Below are 20,097 nucleotides of genomic sequence, written 5' to 3'. Positions count from 1 at the left end.
AAAGCTTCCTGGGCGGTGGAGCATGGAGGAGCAGTTGTGTTGGGCGGCAACCTGGTCTTCCATCTATAATTTTGCAGAATTCTACGTATTTAATGTATTTGTCTCCAAAGAAGCAAACTAGGTTGCAATCCCTTTATCCTCTCCCCTGTGAGGATATGGGAAAATGTCACACGCCACCTAAATTGGATACTCCCATAGCACATTTAAGACCACCACCATTCCGAATGCTGCAGCCCCCAAGGACAACATGGATAGGAAGATCGATGCCACTCTTAAGTTTATATACATTGTGGCATCTTATCTTCGACTTGGGTCAATAGGACAGTTGAGAAGTGGTCAGAACAACTGGTGTAGGCTTTGCAGTCATGTAGGCACTGATCAGATTTGTTAACTTTGGTTGAGCACATCTGCAAAGCATCTGAATACCTGGGGTATGAGGCTAATTGGACCTAGGATTTCAGTCTCCTCTACCTCTGCACACCATGTCCTCTGGGCTAGTGCCTGCGAGGCGGATGCAGAGTCTAAAAGAAGGACTCTTGAGTCCCTACCTTTCTCAGGGAGTGTCTTACTTGGTCCAGAGTAGACTTTCTCAGGCATGCCCTACACCCTGTGAAATGGTCCCTTCGCCTGGAAATGTATGGTAGACACCATGTCTGTTCCTTGAAACTTTCATCTGATTTACTTGTTCCCTCCAGTTGCAATGTTTCCGCTGGTCCAAAAAAAGGTAAAAAAAATGCCTGTTCAGGTGAATCTAGGAGCACCGGAGTGACTTAGAAGGTAGTGGCAGATGGACGTTGTCGCCATGGCAATGGGTCAGCACGGTGTATTAGTGGTTAGCACTTTTGCCTCACAGCACTTGGGGTTATGAGTTCAATTCCCAACCATGGCCTTATCTGTGTGGCGTTTGTATGTTCTCCCTGTGTTTGCGTGGCTTTCCTCGGGGTGCTCCGGTTTCCTCCCACACTCCAAAAACATACTAGTGTGTTAATTGGCTGCTCTTAAATTGACCTTAGTCTCTCTTGGTCTGTGTTTGTATGTTAGGGAATTAAGACTGTAAGCTCCAATGGGGGCAGGGACTGATGTGAGTGAGTTCTCTGTATAGCGCTGCGGAATCAGTGGTGCTATATAAATATTTGCTGCTGCCGATTATGATAGGTCCATCAAGTCCAGACCAGATCAAGTTACAGATATTGTAAATCCAGCCTTAGACCGTGGTAGATCTCTGGAAATAGAAGGTCGTCTTCTGTCTCTGGACGTTGTCGTTGAGGAGCTATATTCATAGGACCCATGAAGTGTGCTGGACAGATGATATTTCTCTATGATGAACATAAAAATGATTGACCAGCGTCCAAGCAGACCATTGCCAAGTGTATTACTTGGATAATTCATCTATCTTACATTGAAGTAGTCCAGGCTGTTCCTGAAAATGTGACTGCAAATTCTACCAGTTTGGTGAGTGCTGCATGCGCAGCTTGGCACAAGACTTCGGCTGAGCAGCGATGTCAAACAGCCATCAGGTCTTTGTGCTGCATGTTCACAAAATTTTACAAATTGAACCAAAAGATGCCAGTTTTGACAGAAGGTGCCGTGCACCACAACTTCTGAGCGTACTCTCCAATAGGGGCAGCTTTGGGAACTCCCCAGTGTTTTTAGTGTTCCCCATAGGATGGAAGCAAAACAGGATTTTTAGACTTACATTAAATCCTTTTCTATTGAGTCCATTGGAGGACACTGGATGTCTATCCCTATATGCTCTTGTCCACCTTGTTCTGTTTTGTAGTTTTAACAGTTGTCTATGGGTGGAGAACTCTGTTTTTTTTCTCTCTCTCTCTTGTTTAGTTTCTCCTACTGTCCTTTGGGGCTTGGATAGAAAATAACCCCTAGCAGGCTGTGGGGGTATATAGAGGGGGAGGAGTTTAGACTTTTAGCGTGAAATTTAAAATGTCCAAACTCCAGCTGATCCTGAACCCCAGTGTTCCAGTGCCCCCAATGGACAGAATTTAATTAAAGTGTAATAAATCCTGTTCTCTTAAATATATAGAATGTGTCTGTGTGATTGTGTGTGTGCGTACGTACGTACGTGCGTGCGTGCGTACGTGCGTGCGTGCATGTGTGCGTACGTACGTACGCACATACAATGGTGAAAACACACTTTTTAGTAAAAGCACTTCATTCCTTGTTTAAATGCTTAACATTTTTAACAATTTAACAAAAGTCAACAATGGGTCAGTTTTGCTAGTTCATGAGTAAAGCTTTGCTGTATGTTACAGATATACAAATGTACACAACACAGTATCTTTTGTAGTATCCTGCTTTCTAAAATTGGGAAATCTCACACAATCGCACTTTCATTACTTGCTAAAATAAGAGCATAATGCTGAGAACAATAATCCTACTATTGCACTAAATGAAAGGAATACTCCATGTGTAATTTGTCTATTTGTTGCAGGAGATAAAGAAAAAAAAGGGCATAAAGGAGGAGCTTCAGTTAACAAGCAAACAAAAAGAAATGCTGCAGGCGCAGGCTGAAAAAGAGAGTCAGATCCGCAAGAGACTATTGGAGGTAAGGGGGCAGGATGACTACATTTTAGAATAATTTATAGGATGTCATTAATTTCTAGTGCCACTAAACACAAAACGTATGCTGACATTTGTATACAAGGCTTGCACTTCTATGTTACAGTTAGTGGCCCATCAATATAAATTATATACATATGAGTTGTGTGTCTAGAATATAAATGTTTTTGATTTTTTAGGCTTATGAAACACCTTTTACATACATAACCACATTGAATAGAGATGAATTCCTCTCTAATCAAAACATAACCATTTCAACTGTTATTATGGTACCTTAACATGCTTGTTCCTCTTTCTTTTCATTTAGTTGGATGTTGATCTGGAAAACACTATTAGACTTCTGGACAGTATCCTACAGCAAAGGCCTTATGGTCTTTCTCAGCACATCCCAGCATTGACCAGCAGCTTTCTGCCTTTACTCAGGTCTCCATTAGCTGCTCCTCGGATCCATGCCCCTTTTGTGCACTTTGCTGACACTGTCATGCCAACCCATTTGAAAACATTTGGTAAACATCATTTAAATTTCCCTGTGTGACTAACTTTTCAATTAACAATAATTAGAATATCCTTGTGATAAATCTTTCCTTTACATCTCTCTAAAAAATGACTGTGATATTTGACTGCTCTCTTTTCCCTAGGAAAATTGGTTGCCCACATAAGTCTACGCTTGTTGAAACCAGAGTGTAACCTAGATGCCGCATGGTGTCAGGAAGAGTTGCCAGTAGCTGTGAAGAGAGCAGTAAACCTCTTACATTCTTATACAGTCACCAAGCCCAAGGAAGACCCAGGTAACAAATCATATTTCCTAAATATAGAAACATAGAATTTGACAGCAGATAAGAACCACTTGGCCCATCTAGTCTGTCCAATTTTTAACCTATGGTAACCTCAAACCTTATTTCATTTGATCCTTTATTCTTTGTAAGGATATTCTTATATCTATCCCAAGCATGTTTAAATTACTCTACTGTATTTGCCTCTACCACCTCTGATGGGAGGCTATTCCACTTATCCATTACCCTTTCTGTGAAGTAATTTTTCCTCAGGTCCGACAGGCTCTCACTCTCAACGTGGATATCGAGAGTGTGACAGACGGCTCATTAGCCGTTGTCACACCTAGTGGCATCTAATGACCGGCGCTACCTGCGGGTATAGATCACCGTGATTTGGAGCGATGGCGGCCACTGTCTTATGACCAAGTTCCCCTCTCAGAAGGGGGGGGGGGGAATTTAGGAAAATGACTACATCAACTATCGATGTACGGCAGCAGACCCAGTGGTGCACTTACATTATGGAAGTGGCGCACCTTAGGGCTAAGAGACAGACAGCTGAAGCAGAGGAATGCAGCTGGTTCAGAGAGCTCCCTGCCCTCTCCCCCCACAGAAGAGGGTGCTATGCTATCTCCTAAGACCTGCCCGGGAAAAGTACACAGTACACTCCCAGCTTCTGCTTCACTGCTGACCGAGACTCCTCTCCTGCTGCAGACTTGTACTAGTCTAGGAAGGATAAGTACTATTATAGATATATTTTTACTAATACAGTATTGATATTTGATATTCATTGTTGGATAGCAGCATATTCTAGAGAGAATCGCTGCATCTCACAGTTGGCTGGGACACAATACAATATCATACAACATATTCCAAGATACATCTTTTAAATGATCGAGATTAGATAGTATCTTTCATAACCTTGTTTCTTGTGTTGTATAATTGCTAACTGTCTCTGTATATTCTATTCTGTGACTGTTATTCCTTTTATAATGTCTGATCAAGGGGAAGCACCAAAAGCAAAATACTTTGCTTGCTCAAAATGCAAGTTAAAGTTGCCAAATGTACAGCAGGACCCGGGAGCTCTCTGCGTAGATTGTGAGGCAGGGGCCCAGTTCCTTCAAGTAAATGTACCAAAGTCTCGGGTACCCGAGTTTAGTTACTTTCGCCAGCCCATTCGAGGGAACTCGTCAAATAGAGGTCAGGCGAGCAGGGGCAGATCCTTTGACTCCAGAGGGCATTCGCAAAAAGGAAGGTCTTCTTCCTCTTTCTCAGCAAGGTGTGTTGCTTCCAAGCTATAGGAAAAACCTGCAGTCTGACTCGAATCCTCCACTCCTCGCGGCTCCGGGAGTGGGAGGGCATCTGCAGTTATTCAGAGAACAGTGGATAGCGTCCTTTCCAGTTCTATGGATTCAGGGGATTATGACAAGGGTCTACATGATCAGGCTAGTGGGTCAGGCCCCGCATTGGTTCTTTCCCACCTTCTTACCGTTAGATGCCATAAGGAGACAAGCAATGTTAGATTCTGTTCTTTTCGCAGAGGGTCATTTGTGCAGTTTCGGAAGTGCAAAGTCGCCAGGGATTCTACTAAAACCTATTATCAAAACCGGATGGTTCCTTCCGCTCATTTCTCAATCTAAAGTCCCTAAATTTACACCTACCGGTGGAAAGATTTTGCATGGAATCTCTTCGGTCTGTAATAAATGACCTGAAACCGGAAGAATTCCTGGCGTCCATATATATTCGGGATTCGACATTCCAATATGGGAGGGACATCAGTCCCTACTTTGTTTCATGATAGGAGCCTCCCACTACCAGTTCAGGGCACTCCCATTTGGGCTCTCGTCAGCGCCAAGAGTTTTCACAAAGGTCATGTCAGTGATGGCCAGTTGTCTTCGTTCCAGGGTGATCAGAATAGTGCCCTATCTGGACGATCTTCTCTTCAAGGCGGCATCCGCTCATCTCTTGAGTCAACATCTGGATCTCACAATCAGGGTGTTAAGAGTCTCACGGATGGATCTTAAATCTAAACAAGTCCCAGTTAATCCCTTACCAAAGGATGACATTCTTGGGTCTCATCATGGACACCAGAGAACAGAAGGGGTTCCTTCCGGAGGACAAAACCCGATCTATTCAGATTTTGACTACCTGGGTGTTATCTCAATGCAGTCCCTCCATGCTCCTATGCATGAAGCTTCTAAGGAAGATAGTCTCGACATTCAAGACTATCCCTTACAGAAGATTCCACACTCCAGTTGGTTTCAGTGGGATCTTTTATCAGAGTGGTCAGGGTCTCACCTCAGATTGGACTCCCAGCCAGTCTGTCTGTCTCAGGAGAACCGGTCGTCCCTTCACTGGTGGAGAATTTGGGACCATTTGATTCGCGGTCGTCTCGTTTGCTCCAGTTTCCTGGATAATTGTCACGACGGATGCCAGTTTTCAGGGCTGGTGGGCAGTGACCCTTCTTCTTCGCTTTCAGGGTCTCTGGTCACAAGCAGAAGCTGCACTTCCAATAAACATTCTGGAGTTGAAGACCATGTTAATGGAACTGAGGGGGGCTCAGGCTCTTCTTCAGGGATTTCCAGTTCGCCTCCAATTCGACAGTGCCACAGCAGTGGCATACGTCAACAAGCAGGGGGGAACCAAAAGTGCCAGGGCAATGCAGGTGGCTGCTCAGATCCTGAAATGGGCGTTCGTATTTGTTCCCTCGCTTTCGGCAGTATTCATTTTCAAAGTTTTGCCAGGAGAATGGTCTCTCCATCCGGAGGTCTTCCAAATGCTTGTTCGCAGGTGGGGTCTTCCGGGTCTGGACCTAATGGCATTGAGACACAACAGTCACGTTCCCAGGTTCTGCTCAAGGGCAAGGGACCCCTGGCGGTGGATGTAGATGTCATGACAATGCGCTGGGATTTCAGGCTGGGATACTTATTTCCCCCAATTCCAGTTCTTCCACGTGTTCTCAGGCAGGGAGGTCTGCCAGTAATTCTAGTGGTGCCCGGATGGTTTTTCTGCTGGCAATCGTCTCAGAATATCAGAACTTGGGGCTCTTTCATGCTGGGAACCATATCTGGTTTTCCATGATGTTAGGGCGGTCTTCCGTATTGTTCCATATTTTCAACGTAAGGTGGTATCCTTCTACTCCTTCCAGAGATAACCAGCAGAACTTTTGAATGCAGTCAGGGCATTACACATATATGTTCATCGAACTGCATTCATTAGATGTTCAGATTCTCTGTTTGTACTATATGATCCTCATAAACGTGGATGGCCTGCTTCTAAGCAGAGCATTTCCAGATGGCTTATTTCAACTATTAAGTATGCTTACATCACTTCGAACCGATCTGTGCCCAGTCGCATTACTGCCCATTCCACCCGGTCAGTGGGAGCTTCTTGGTCCGTGCGAAATGGGGTCTCGGTGGAGCAGCTATGCCGAGCGGCCATCTGGTCCTCGGTACACACATTTACTAAATTTTACCAGTTCAATGAGATTACGTCTTCGGACGCTAGCTTTGGCCATAGTAACAATTAAATCCCTTTAGGTGGACACAGATCAACCCCTTGTTCTGCTCTACTCCTTTTCTTGTCTCCTTACTGGGCACTTTGTATACTGAGGAGTAACTGTGAGGTTATAGGTAAAAGAAGGGCGGCTGTTTTTCCAGTGCCCTACTGGTTAGGGTTAAACTATAACCCACCTTCTAGGACCTCTACAGACTTGGAGAAAGGAATTTATTTCAGTCAGTCAGTAGGCACCCACTGGGAAGTTCTTTGTGGAATAACTTTTGTATTAAACAGTGTAGTGATCAACCTTTTACAGACATAACACATTGTGCATGAAAAATCAACATGAGAACAAAACTAGAACATTCTTTGTACAACAGACAGGGTGACAAAACAGTAACACATTAAGGAACAGCGCAACCTGCAGTCTCTCCAGTCGTATCACTCAAGAAACATTGAGTCTGATTCTGTTACACTATCTCAATGCCTTTTCCCTCCAGGCAGGCATAATAGCAATACGTTTTGCTGAACATTTATAAAAATATGTGGTTAAAATACGCTCTGTACAGGGATGGCGCATATCTTCTCACTTTTGCAATGCTTTTGTGCTTTTACCCATATACATACAGTTTGTCAATTGTTATTATTAAGGGATGAATGTGTAAAAACATTCTTGTTATTGGACTAGTTTCTATGTTGGTGCTGGTATGTCTGCTTGCAGAACTCTCCATTTTATAGAGATTGCCTAGTTTCTGTTCTTTTCACCATAATCCCCTTTTCTCCTTTCTGAGCAACCATGTGGGATTGTGGGACTGAAAATATAAAAGAGAGCAGGCAAAGTGGTTTCAGGTACAACTCTCCTGTCTTTTCTGGTAGCCAGCACAGGGATAAAGTATGAAGCAGTGTCTATCATATACAGTACATTCCTAGTTGCTAAGCAGAATTAAATGAAGAAAGTGTTTGAGGTTACAGCGCCTTTAATGTGACTGTCCGATATGTGTGTGTTTTGTGATATACAGGGGCGTCTCCTTTACCGGCACCAGCATTCTCCTTTGTTTTCCCTCTTCTGAAAATGGTTCTAATGGAAACTTGCAATAACAGTGAAGACAGCGAAGAACTTCTAGTTCAAACATTACAGATTATCACTGTCCATTCCCAGTTAAGATCTTTTGAGAGTCAAATTGAACTTATTGATGAGGTTAGTATGGTATTCACGACAAACTACTTTACACCCATTGGGTTAAAATTACTTGATAGTAATTATTTTTTCCTTTTAGAATGGTCCAGAGTTTCTGCCACGCACAGATATGTTACTTTTGTTAACTAGGGTGATTGGAACATCCACCCCAAGATTACAAGTAAGTGTGTACAGTCATATCTTATTTAAGAGTTTGCTTGTTAATAAGTTTTCACTAGTTTCTTTTTTTTTTGTTATTTTTTTTTGGGGGTTTTTTGTAGACAGCTTGGGTCAAGTCTTTGTGATTTAGTCTATATGTATTTTAATCCACAGGTCCTTGCTTCTAATGCTCTCACATCACTATGCACAAGCAGTGGAGGAGGAAAAGGATGCACATACGCAGAGCAGGAGGAAATTGATGTTTTACTTCAAGCCTTGCAGTCTTCCTGCTCAAACGTGCGTGATGCTGCTCTGCGGGTGAGTTGTGTTTAAGTCAGACTTCAGTCCGCCATATATTTTATCTACTGTTGTCAGACTACTGTCTAACTTTCTGAAATGTATTTATTCATTTCATGTTCACAACCCTATTGGAGTTTTGTTTGTCATATTCGGAAACACGTTATGTTTTTAGGGACTAATGGAACTTAAAATGGTATTGCCAACACCAGACACAGACGATAAGAATGGACTGGCCTTGTTGCACAGGCTCTGGGTGGTGAAGTTTGATGTTGAGGCTGAAATAAAAGCACAAGCTGAAAGGTGAGGTACTTGAAACATTGTTGACTGTACATCTGCTTACTTATGAATGACAAAGCAAATTCTTAATTTAAGCCAGTACTACTTTTTCCTTCTAAGGGGAATGCTGATGGTTGTAAGTTTCACCTATAGGATACAGGACACTCTGGGGAGGGGGGGGGGAATATTTTGAGCCTGTCCTTTGTCCTATCTGTGTTTTTATCAAAGGAGAGATTCATGATTGACACTGTATTTTATTTATTTGTTCAGCACAGCTCCCCTTAGTGTGTCTAGTTGACGTTTAAGGGTACAAGAGACTGGCAGTCTAATGTATATACTTAGCACTCATGGCTTCTTCTGCAGTAATTCACGGCAACACTTACTTTATTCATAGCATTTATCATTATCATCAACATCACTTATTTATATAGCACCACCAATTACGTAACGCTGTACAGAGAATATTTCTCATTCACATCAGTCCCTGCTCCATTGGAGCGTACAGTCTAAACTCCCTATCACTCACACACAGACTAGGGTTAATTTTGTCAGCAACCAATTAAACTACCAGCATAGTGTATAGTGTGTTGCTGAGGTCCTAAGCAGGATTTGCAGGAAATTTGGGGCTGAAACATTGACATTGTCCCCTTTTTGACTGTCACAGCCTTTCCCATCAGCTTTATGATGGTAAGGTAATATTGTAGTAAAGATTGCTTACAGCTTCTCCAGATGTCTTATCTGCAGGTATGGTGAATGTTAGGTATTGCTATCTTAGGCTGAACTGTCCAGGTCCAGCGCATATTCACCTTTGTCACCTCTGGATGTCGGACTTTCCTCCTCCTTTTTTGGAGGTTGTTTTCTACTATTCTCTTATCCTTCCTTTGTGTTTACCACTATCAATAGGAAAGTATAACTATTGGCTGCAGACCTGTGACTTAAGACTCTGGTAGTGTAGTTTTATTCTGCCCTACATTTTCTACCTCGTTGTGATGAACCTGACAGAATTACTAATGCTGCTCACATGAATGTGCTCCACAGTTAATGTATCCATGCTGGTATAAAGAGGGGAGAGCGCACTACGGATAAAGTTAAGTTCAGCTGCGGAATATGAGGAAAGTCCAACCTGAAAGCATACACACAAATATAGAATATTCTGCTCTTGAACCTAAATAATGAAAATGTCCTGATGTATGAGGATTAAAAACTTTATCGAGAATGGATACTTAATAGATTAACAACATTAGTGTGGAAAACATTGATAGCGAAATTAACACATGTCATGGGAATAACAATACTTTGTTGGGCAATTAATACATGCAGTGGAATAACCAATGACAATAAAACCTAAACGAAAACAAGACTAAGAAACACGACTAAAAACAAGTCTAAAATCAGAATTCTGTGAACATAGAACTGTGCAGTGATGCACTGATGTCAAAAAAGTTGATACGATCCAGTAGGGGAATCAGGGGCAGTCCTTATGGTAAAAAATGTCCAGCGTGCTAGATGATTGGCCAACGCGTTTCGTCACCTAGGTGACTTTCTCAAGGCAGTGTTGGCCAATCATCTGCCATATCCGGTTTGGACATCCAGGAAGCGTGCGCTCCAACATCGGCTTGCACGCCACCACCCGACTCGGTAAAACAGACTACTACAACTTTACTGACCTTTCACATTAGGTAATCCACATTCATCGCTAGGAATCTCCGTTCATCATCTGTACAATACTTGGATGGAACCGGACACTCTCGCGACCAGCCGGGAATATCTTCAAACCCAAGTATGCTGCTACAATATATTTGGATATTACCCATACTGGGATATTATCTAGCACGCTGGACATTTTTTACCATAAGGACTGCCCCTGATCCCCCTACTGGATCGTATCAACTTTTTTGACATCAGTGCATCACTGCACAGTTCTATGTTCACAGAATTCTGATTTTAGACTTGTTTTTTAGTTGTGTTTCTTAGTCTTGTTTTCGCTTAGGTTTTATTGTCATTGGTTATTCCACTACATGTATTAATTGCCCAACAAAGTATTGTTATTCCCATGACGTGTTAATTTCACTATCAATGTTTTCCACACTAATGTTGTTAATCTATTAAGTATCCATTCTCGATAAAGTTTTTAATCCTCATACATCAGGACATTTTCATTATTTAGGTTCAAGCGCAGAATATTCTATATTTGTGTGAATGTATCCATGCTATCTGAGCATGTGTTTTGGGTATTCCACTTCTGGAAGGAATTTCCCAATACAATGTTACTTGATAGCTTATATGACACAAACAGGAACGACAATAGGAGTTATTTTCTTACAGGATGGTATTTCTTCTGGATAACGTAGGTTTCTCTGCTTGTAGACATTTCATTTTAAAAATTGACATTCTGGCCTTAGTTGGCCTATCAAACTGGCATCAGCACATGCTTTCTGGGGGTAGAGATTACCTTTTCAGTGTTTATTCCTACTAGTGTATACTTCATATGTTCCTATATCTATGGTCATTACTGTGGAGTTATTTTGCTATTCCTCTGTCTAGATCTTGGGCTTGTTATGTAAGTGCATGTAATGTGTGTGTATATTATAATTCTCAATCAGGCCTTTTAGATTTATTAGCAAGCTACAGAGAAATTGCTTCTTCCACCTATACATGTAATATACTTTCAATCACAGTTTAGTGATTCTTTATTCATATTTCTTCTGGATATAAAATGATGAAAGTGAGCAGACATCCAGGGGTAAATGTATTAATCTGCGATTCTAGCAAATCACCAATATTCAGTGAATTTGCCTGGCAAATTTAAAACGTCTGTGTTTAAAGGCAAAACATACCTTTAATTCTCATTGCTGTTTTAAGTTTGCCTAGCAAAGTCACCGAATATCAGCGATTTGCTAGAATTGCAAATTAATACATTTATCCCCTAGACTGTCTTTATTACATTTGGTCCCTTTGTTTATTTTGAAGCTGTTTGTTTACATGGGAAACGTGAGCCTAGAAATGAGCTTTTTACTGCTGAAATGCACAAAATGTTTATAGGATGATGCCCGACCTCTGCCAGCTCAGAGCTGGCGTAAAATTCTGTTCTTTATCAGAATTGAAATGGCTGTGCCCCCTTCCAGACAGCAAGGAACACCTCTAAATATGCTTCCTCCCAACACATATATCAATTTTAATAATTGACTCCTCTAAATAGAATCTTGTTTTATGCACTGGTAGACAGAGCTGCGTGCACCAGTATTCCTTCTCTGTACTTGGGGGAAAAAAACTGCCGTCACTCTACTGAACTTCTCCCATTGGCGGGAACAGGCTATTGCTCCTCTGCATTTAGCTCTGCAAACTTACATGCTTTGGTGGAAATGCTTTAATGGCATGGTTTCAATTTTTCTTTCCTTATCACTTAATACTTTCACTGGAGTTTTGTCTTGTTTTTTGTTTTTGTTTTTTTTTTATAGATTTTGGGAATCGCTGGGCCTGGAACTGCAGCCAGATCTCTGTTCCTTACTCATTAAAGATGTTATTTATCATGAAGAAGCAGTAAGACATGCAGGAGCTGAGGCACTTTCTCATGCAGTTTCAGAATATCGGAATCAAGCCACTGAGGTCATGAAGAAATTGGTTGAGCTATATCATGAGAAGCTATATGTAAGGATTATTGCAGGATTTTAAGTATCTCTATTGGTGATTAATAAAAACAAATTACATAAGTTAAGTTGCAACACAATTTGGGGTTTAAAATGTATTAGAGATAATAATGGGTTAAGGCACACTAATTTTTTTCCTTTAACTGTATAATAGATTGATCAGAATATGTGAGAATGCGGTCTGGGTTTTTTAACCATCAAGTATGGTAGATGGTCTTTATCTCCACATTTAGAATTACCTTTGGCATCTGTGTGTAATAGTAAAATATAATAAAACCGATACAAAAATGCCAACTGATGAGAGACAGAGTTAGGTAGTGTGCACTGGATGTGTCTGTGTGTCCCAGTGTCTAAAGATGGCCACCTTCTGCGCCAGGAAGCTGTTGGGGAGGGGAGGAAGTTTTTTCTTCAGATATTCCCCTAATATGACCACCTCCGTGTATCGCCAATCAGCCCATAAATTTAATATGGCTGTTGGCTGTGACACCCGCCACGATCTATGTGCCCAGGCTGCGTGGAGTTTACATGACAACTGCATCGCCTCCTAATGAGTGCGATTGTTGTCTGTTACCCCGCTGCTCGTTGTCTAGGGGCGGGGGAAACCTGCTGGCATGTAGGGCTGGCGGGGAGGAGAGGCTGTTACAGCTTCACGCCCACCTTATTATAATATGGCCGCCGGCCTCTATATGACCGATATAAATATTATGGTGCCCATAATATCTGCTGCCTAATGGCAGACTTAAAAGTTATGGCCCCTTTGCTTGTTTCTAGGGGATGACTGCCGGCAGAGGTGCAAGGCAAGAGAGAGGACGCTGCTGCTTACTGCGCCGGGACCCAGAGTAAATAGAGCTGCAGTCTTATTCACTCCTCTGGGTCTTTGGATCGAGTCCCGTGCTGCACCTGAAAGGGAATTAAAATAAAAACATGAAAAAAAAACTAAAACTAACACAAGTATAGGCAGGAGCAAACTCCTAGGCACTTATAAAAAACTGAGGTCTGAGCTGGAGAGGTTGGGCATAGTCAGGGAGGAGTGTGTGGAACAAACAAGTTGATAAGTGCCTAGACTCCTAGTCCCATCTACTATACCCCAATGTCTCACAGTGTCACCCAATGGTAGCAAAGAGAAAAGACAGTTTTTTTTATACTCACGTTAAATCTGTTTCTCTGATTCCATCAGTGGGACACTGCATTCCCTCCCTTTTGTTCTTCTGCTAATTGGTCTTTCTCAGTCTTCCCTTCCTTGGGGCTTTTGTATTGCACTGATGCTACAGAGGGTTGTAGAGGGGAGGAGTTCCGTCAGCAAGTATTAAACAAAATAATTAACTTGTTAAGGGCCAACTCCAAGCTCTCTCACATACAACCCCATGGTAGCAGTATCCCCAAGATGGAATCAGAGAAATCGATTTAACGGGAGTAAAAAATCCTTCTATTTCACCAAGGTTGCTAGCCTACTGGTTTTAAAACCCCAGTAGATGGTTTAGTCTGTAGTGACTACGAGCTACTGAATGGCTATAGGCTTGTTGAAAAGTCAGATAAGGGTTCTGGGGTTTATGGATAGAGAGAGAGGGTGGGCTCCAGCCATTAAGCCTGTTAATCAGATCTTCCAGGTTACCAGTGATCCTGCTGGTTATCAGGAGTTGCACCTGAGCGGTGCTGGTTAAAAGCTGCGGCTCAGCTCAGTCTCTCAAAGCCTGGGGACAGGGGCTGCAGAGTCTCTGTGAGAGAGAGCCTGATATCTGCCTGTAAGTTACTGTGTTAAAAACTTATTTTTGTTTTGTCTAGTTTGTTAGGAGTGACCATGTTTCATTAGAGCCGGACGGCAAGATGTTTATTTTGGAGTTTTCTTTTGTTTTTCTTACTGAATAAAACTGGCTGAGACGGTTTCATGAAACCTTTGGACTTGTGTGATATCTCTTGGCTGCTATAAACACCATCTACCCCAGGAGGTGGTACTGGGGGGCCCTACTCGGTCACAATTAAATTTTGGTGACTTTAAAGATAGGTGAACTCTAACATTCTTAAAGGGACTAACTGCAGTTTTTATCTATCATTATTTGTTTCTCTACAGGGAAGTAAATGTCAGAATAAAGTCGGATTTTATGATCTATGTTTCCCATTTCTGTGGGAAAAAGTGCATTTGTTTGCACAGAGCAGGCAGCCAGGAGTGTGTCTTTAACTCCAAAGACTATGTTGCCCTCCCATTGTAGTAAAGGAAACTAGTACCGTACCCAGTGAGTAGACGTTGAAACACACTGTATTTTGTTTATTAATCATTGAATATGTTTTTTGTTTTAGAGACCTCCACCCATTCTTGATGCTTTGGGACGGGTAATTTCAGAGTCTCCTCCTGACCAGTTTGAAGCAAGGTAGTGAATCTTTAGTACATTGTGAAATTCATGATATTTGTGTTTTGCAGGTATATAAAAATCTTAGAACAACTGATATGACATCTGCTGTTTTTTTTAAACTAAACAGACCAATAGCTGAATGGGTTAAGCACGTGTGCTATTCTGGTCATGTTATTAAAAATCCTTACATTTGTTTAGTTGCAAAAACTTTCTTTTGTCTTAGATGTGGAGTAGCTCTGGCTCTCAACCAACTGGCTCAGTATCTGGACAGTTCCCAAGTTAAGCCACTCTTCCAGTTCTTTGTCCCCGATGCTCTTAATGACCGTCATGCTGATGTCAGAAAATGTATGCTGGATGCTGCATTGTCTGCACTCAACACACATGGAAAGGTGAGGCAGATTTTTCAGACTGGAATAAGCATATACGTATGATGCTTGTGCTGCTATGGTTTTGTATGGTTTTATTCTGTGCACAATATCTGCTAATGCATTTATTCCTTGGCTTTCTGTTTCAAAAATGTCATTGTTGCTTTTTAGGACAGTGTTGGCCCTTTATTGCCAGTGTTTGAAGAGTTCTTGAAAAATGCCCCAAACAATGCTAGTTATGATGCTGTTAGGCAAAGTGTCGTCATTCTTATGGGCTCATTGGCAAAGCACTTGGACAAAAATGATCCTAAAGTTAAACCAATCGTTGCCAAACTAATAGCAGCCCTCTCTACTCCATCACAACAGGTATTCCATCATCAACAAGCTTTACATAGAGTTGTATGAATGTGTACTTGGCTTAACCATCATTTCATGTCCTGCCACTCTCCTACTCTTTCAAAGGTTCAGGAATCTGTAGCCAGCTGCCTTCCCCCTCTGGTGCCAGCTATTAAAGATGATGCTGGTGGGATGATCCAGAAACTTATGGCCCTTCTTCTAGAGTCTGATAAATATGCAGAGCGTAAGGGTGCTGCCTATGGACTTGCAGGACTAGTGAAGGGATTAGGAATTCTTTCCCTGAAACAGCAAGAAATGATGACCACACTAACTGACGCTATTCAAGATAAAAAGAATTTCCGACGCAGGGAGGGTAAGAAACAATGCCCGGAATATTTACCACATCTCAATGCAGACCGAGTGTACAATACTGACAATATTTTTTTCCAGGTGCCCTTTTTGCCTTTGAAATGCTCTGTAATATGCTTGGGAAGTTATTTGAGCCTTATGTGGTTCATGTCTTGCCTCATCTCTTGCTGTGCTTTGGTGATGGAAACCAGTATGTACGAGAGGTAAGTGCTGACCTTACAGGTAAATGTGTGATATATAGTGAATGAATATTATCTTGAACATTGCTTTATTTTATTATTTTAGGCAGCAGATGAATGTGCCAAGGCAGTTATGAGCAATCTCAGTGCCCACGGTGTAAAGCTTGTATTGCCGTCACTTCTGTTGGCTCTTGAGGAAGAATCATGGAGAACCAAAGCTGGTAATTGTGTGTGTGTGTGTGTGTGTGTGTATATATGTCTTTGTCTGCTAATTGTAACTGGGCCAGAACATGTGGTACTTCCAAGACCATCTGCCACATTGAATGTTATGTTCATTTTATATGTCAAATTTATGAATCATGGAGTCCGGATGATGATTTGGTTTTGCTTAATTTTTTTTTGTATGCTTTTAGGATCTGTGGAGTTGTTGGGAGCCATGGCGTACTGTGCTCCAAAACAGTTGTCATCTTGTCTCCCAAATATTGTGCCCAAACTCACTGAAGTGCTTACAGACTCCCATGTAAAAGTGCAGAAAGCTGGCCAACAAGCATTGCGTCAGATTGGCTCAGTAATCCGCAATCCAGAGATCCTGGGTGAGTCGAAGTTCTTTTTTTAGAATATGATCTTTCCCTGCCATATCTGAGGAGTTGCAATAAGTTCTGTATGGAAAATGTGTTGTGTTTTTTTTTAGCTATCTGTCCGATATTGCTGGATGCTCTTACGGATCCCTCAAGAATGACACAGAAGTGCCTGCAAACATTGCTGGATACAAAGTTTGTGCATTTTATTGATGCTCCATCTTTAGCCTTGATTATGCCCATTGTACAGAGGGCGTTCCAGGACCGATCTACAGATACTAGAAAAATGGCAGCGCAGATTATTGGAAATATGTACTCCCTCACGGACCAGAAGGTAGTGGCATTGTTTACTTCTATAGTATAACCAACAAAACTGAACTTGTATAGTTAAAAAATGTATTCAAATAAAATGTCATACTTTTTAACATTGAGTAACATTGAGATGGATGTGCATAACTGTTGTGGGGCCCAGTAGCACAATGGGCTCTCTCCCAGAAGAATAAAGGTGTGCTAAAAAAACAAGTGTGTGTGTGTGTGTGTGTGTGTGTGTATGTGTATATATATATATATATATATATATATATATATATATATATATATATATATATATATATATATATATATATATATATATATATTGTGTATATATATATATATATATATATATATATATTGTGTATATATGTGTGTGTGTGTGAAATAACTAAAATAACTATAATTCTGCTCGCTGTGCTAAATAATACAAGTGATTTAACATACATTTGTGGAATAAGGTTAAAACACCTTTATGTAGTCAGGAAATGATTGTCATTTAAAATTATTTCTTTCAGGACCTGGCTCCCTACCTCCCAAGTGTCATTCCTGGACTTAAGGCCTCTCTAATAGACCCTGTTCCTGAAGTAAGTCTCTTAGGATATCTGGTCCTCATGAATTAATGGTCCGGAAAAAGTGGTATTTTCAATAAAACCTTAATGATGATGATCTGTTTTTGGTTTGCATTCTTTTGTTTTGTGTAGGTTCGCACTGTGTCTGCTAAGGCATTGGGTGCAATGGTAAAGGGAACAGGGGAGTCCTGCTTCCAGGATTTGCTACCTTGGTTAATGGACACATTAGCATCCGACTACAGCTCTGTGGATCGCTCTGGTGCTGCTCAAGGTAAGAATTGTTTATAATTTATTTTTATGGTCCATTTGATTGATGTGTGCAATACTAAGATTTATCTAATTTTTTCTCTCTTTTAAAAACACAGGTCTCTCAGAAGTCATGGCTGGTTTAGGTGTTGAGAAACTGGAAAAGCTGATGCCAGACATTGTAGCAACAGCCAGCAAAGTGGACATTGCGCCCCATGTTCGTGATGGTTACATTATGATGTTCATTTATCTGCCAATCACATTCGGTGACAAATTAACACCTTATGTTGGACCCATCATACCCTGTATTCTAAAGGTAAAGTATGTTCTATATACTATAACTAAATTATATGAGTAATTATATGACATTTGTTTATGCTTATAACATTTTTTTTTTTTTAATTACATTTTAGGCTAAAAGCATATATCATTTTGACTTTAATAGCATTATTATGTTATATCTTGTAAAAATTAGGACTGCAGACACATTTTCTTCATCTCTGAGTAGAACTGTATCTTCCTCTGCAGTAGTGGAACACAGAAGTCATGTTACATTCTAACCCCTAAGTGGCAGGGCACTGAAAGAAAACTCCTATCCCCTATAACTATCCTGCTCCTCCCCATTTTTTATAGTGCATTGTATTAGAAGTGAGTTTGTGTTTTTCTTGTTTTTCAAAAATACAAATATTTTACGCTTTATTGAAGTGTCAAGTAGCACATCTACCAAAGACAAGCCTCAGTAGTACTCTGTGGTGTTTTGTTCTACAAGGGTATTAATGTGGAATGATTTGTCTCATCTTTTTGTTGGCATATGGACCTTTCCCATCTGCTTGGGAGACCCTTCTCAGTTGTTGTCTATCTGGTGGTCACTATGGATGCCAGCCTTCAGTTCTCCTTTAGCATCGGGCCCAGGGATTGTGATCTCAGGAGTTCATTTATCCATCAGAATTCTAGAGATGAGGTCCATTTACCTGGCTCTGATCTGGAATCATTCATTTAATTTCAGGCTGTTATATTACAAATGACCATATTTTGGTGACTTACCTGAACCATCAGGGGGGACACTTGAAGCCTTGCTGGAGGAGGCCTTCAGCAGGAAGATACTTTCCATTTTGCTCGTCTCATTGTACTGGTCTCTTTGCTGGACTAGTGTAAAGCTGAGCATTAGTGGAGAGGAGTCTGTTTTCTTTCAGTGCCTTTCTTCCTAAGCGGTGGAATAATACCCCACTGTCTGTGTTCGTCCGTACCTCTGAGAAATGTTTAAATGGTAACTGAATCTACCTTAATCCCCCCCCCCTTTTTTTTTATTATAAAAACACAATAAGACCAGTCTAAAAAATATTTCTTATTGCAGGCCCTGGCAGATGAAAATGAATTTGTACGAGACACAGCACTACGTGCCGGTCAAAGAGTAATCACTATGTATGCAGAGACAGCAATTGCACTCCTCCTGCCACAGCTGGAGCAGGGCCTATTTGATGATCTTTGGAGAATAAGGTAAAATAACTTTTTCGGCACACTAAATTATCAATGAACTGAGTTTAATGTTATGTTCTTTTTGGAACTGTAATATCTGCTCCTTTGATATCTAGGTTTAGCTCTGTTCAGCTTCTTGGTGACCTGTTGTTTCATATATCTGGAGTGACTGGAAAGATGACTACAGAGACTGCCTCTGAAGATGATAACTTTGGGACTGTTCAGTCCACCAAGGTAAACTACCATAAAAATATTTCCTTTATTTAATAAATGTTCTTTGCAGGTATAGCATGGCTTTGAATGTTGAATATTTGTTACCAGTCATAGTAAACTTAGTTCTCAACCAGTATGCTGTTTGTTTTCTATAAATATAGAAAGTTTGTCATTCTGTTTTTCCAGTCACCCTATTGCATTTTCTTTTTCAGGCCATCATTTCTGCCCTTGGAGCAGAAAGGAGAAACCGTGTTTTAGCTGGATTGTACATGGGCCGGTCAGATACGCAGCTAGTTGTGCGTCAGGCTTCTCTTCACGTGTGGAAAATTGTTGTTTCAAACACACCGCGCACACTTAGAGAAATTTTGCCAACTCTCTTTACGTTACTGCTGGGATTTCTAGCTAGCACTTGTGCAGACAAGAGAACGGTAAGAAGTTTTACATGTGTTTTTGTCTTTGCTGTAAAATGGTGTATAAAGGTGTAATGTGCTGAATCCGATTTTGTTATTTTCTTAGATTGCTGCCAGAACACTTGGAGATCTAGTCCGGAAACTTGGGGAGAAAATCCTTCCTGAGATCATACCAATTTTGGAGGCTAGTCTACGGTCTGATAAGAGTGACGAAAGACAGGGTGTGTGTATTGGCTTAAGTGAGATCATGAAATCAACAAGTAGAGACGCGGTGAGTGATACAAAACTA

At 41.1% G+C, this 20,097-nt stretch overlaps 1 protein-coding gene across 1 annotated transcript in view; it reads left to right on the top strand.

Moving 5' to 3' along the window:
- The window catches only part of GCN1 (GCN1 activator of EIF2AK4), a 94,431-nt gene that overhangs the window by 42,363 nt on the left and 31,971 nt on the right, over nt 1–20,097 (top strand). Inside the window, exons 23-45 of the mRNA XM_075214860.1 lie at nt 2,450–2,563; nt 2,885–3,083; nt 3,216–3,365; nt 7,865–8,043; nt 8,123–8,203; nt 8,356–8,499; nt 8,654–8,781; nt 12,216–12,405; nt 14,700–14,770; nt 14,976–15,141; nt 15,289–15,483; nt 15,580–15,826; nt 15,904–16,025; nt 16,108–16,222; nt 16,415–16,594; nt 16,693–16,913; nt 17,410–17,478; nt 17,596–17,734; nt 17,829–18,025; nt 19,064–19,206; nt 19,302–19,419; nt 19,611–19,826; nt 19,915–20,079. Coding sequence (XP_075070961.1) covers nt 2,450–2,563; nt 2,885–3,083; nt 3,216–3,365; nt 7,865–8,043; nt 8,123–8,203; nt 8,356–8,499; nt 8,654–8,781; nt 12,216–12,405; nt 14,700–14,770; nt 14,976–15,141; nt 15,289–15,483; nt 15,580–15,826; nt 15,904–16,025; nt 16,108–16,222; nt 16,415–16,594; nt 16,693–16,913; nt 17,410–17,478; nt 17,596–17,734; nt 17,829–18,025; nt 19,064–19,206; nt 19,302–19,419; nt 19,611–19,826; nt 19,915–20,079 — 3,549 coding nt within the window. The remainder of the gene's footprint in view (nt 1–2,449; nt 2,564–2,884; nt 3,084–3,215; nt 3,366–7,864; nt 8,044–8,122; nt 8,204–8,355; nt 8,500–8,653; nt 8,782–12,215; nt 12,406–14,699; nt 14,771–14,975; nt 15,142–15,288; nt 15,484–15,579; nt 15,827–15,903; nt 16,026–16,107; nt 16,223–16,414; nt 16,595–16,692; nt 16,914–17,409; nt 17,479–17,595; nt 17,735–17,828; nt 18,026–19,063; nt 19,207–19,301; nt 19,420–19,610; nt 19,827–19,914; nt 20,080–20,097) is intronic.

This window comes from Mixophyes fleayi, chromosome 1 (assembly GCF_038048845.1).
Source record: "Mixophyes fleayi isolate aMixFle1 chromosome 1, aMixFle1.hap1, whole genome shotgun sequence".
Taxonomy (NCBI): Eukaryota; Metazoa; Chordata; class Amphibia; order Anura; family Limnodynastidae; genus Mixophyes; species Mixophyes fleayi.
The sequence above is the reverse complement of the archived record's forward strand: the minus strand, read 5'-3'. Positions and strand labels throughout refer to the sequence as shown.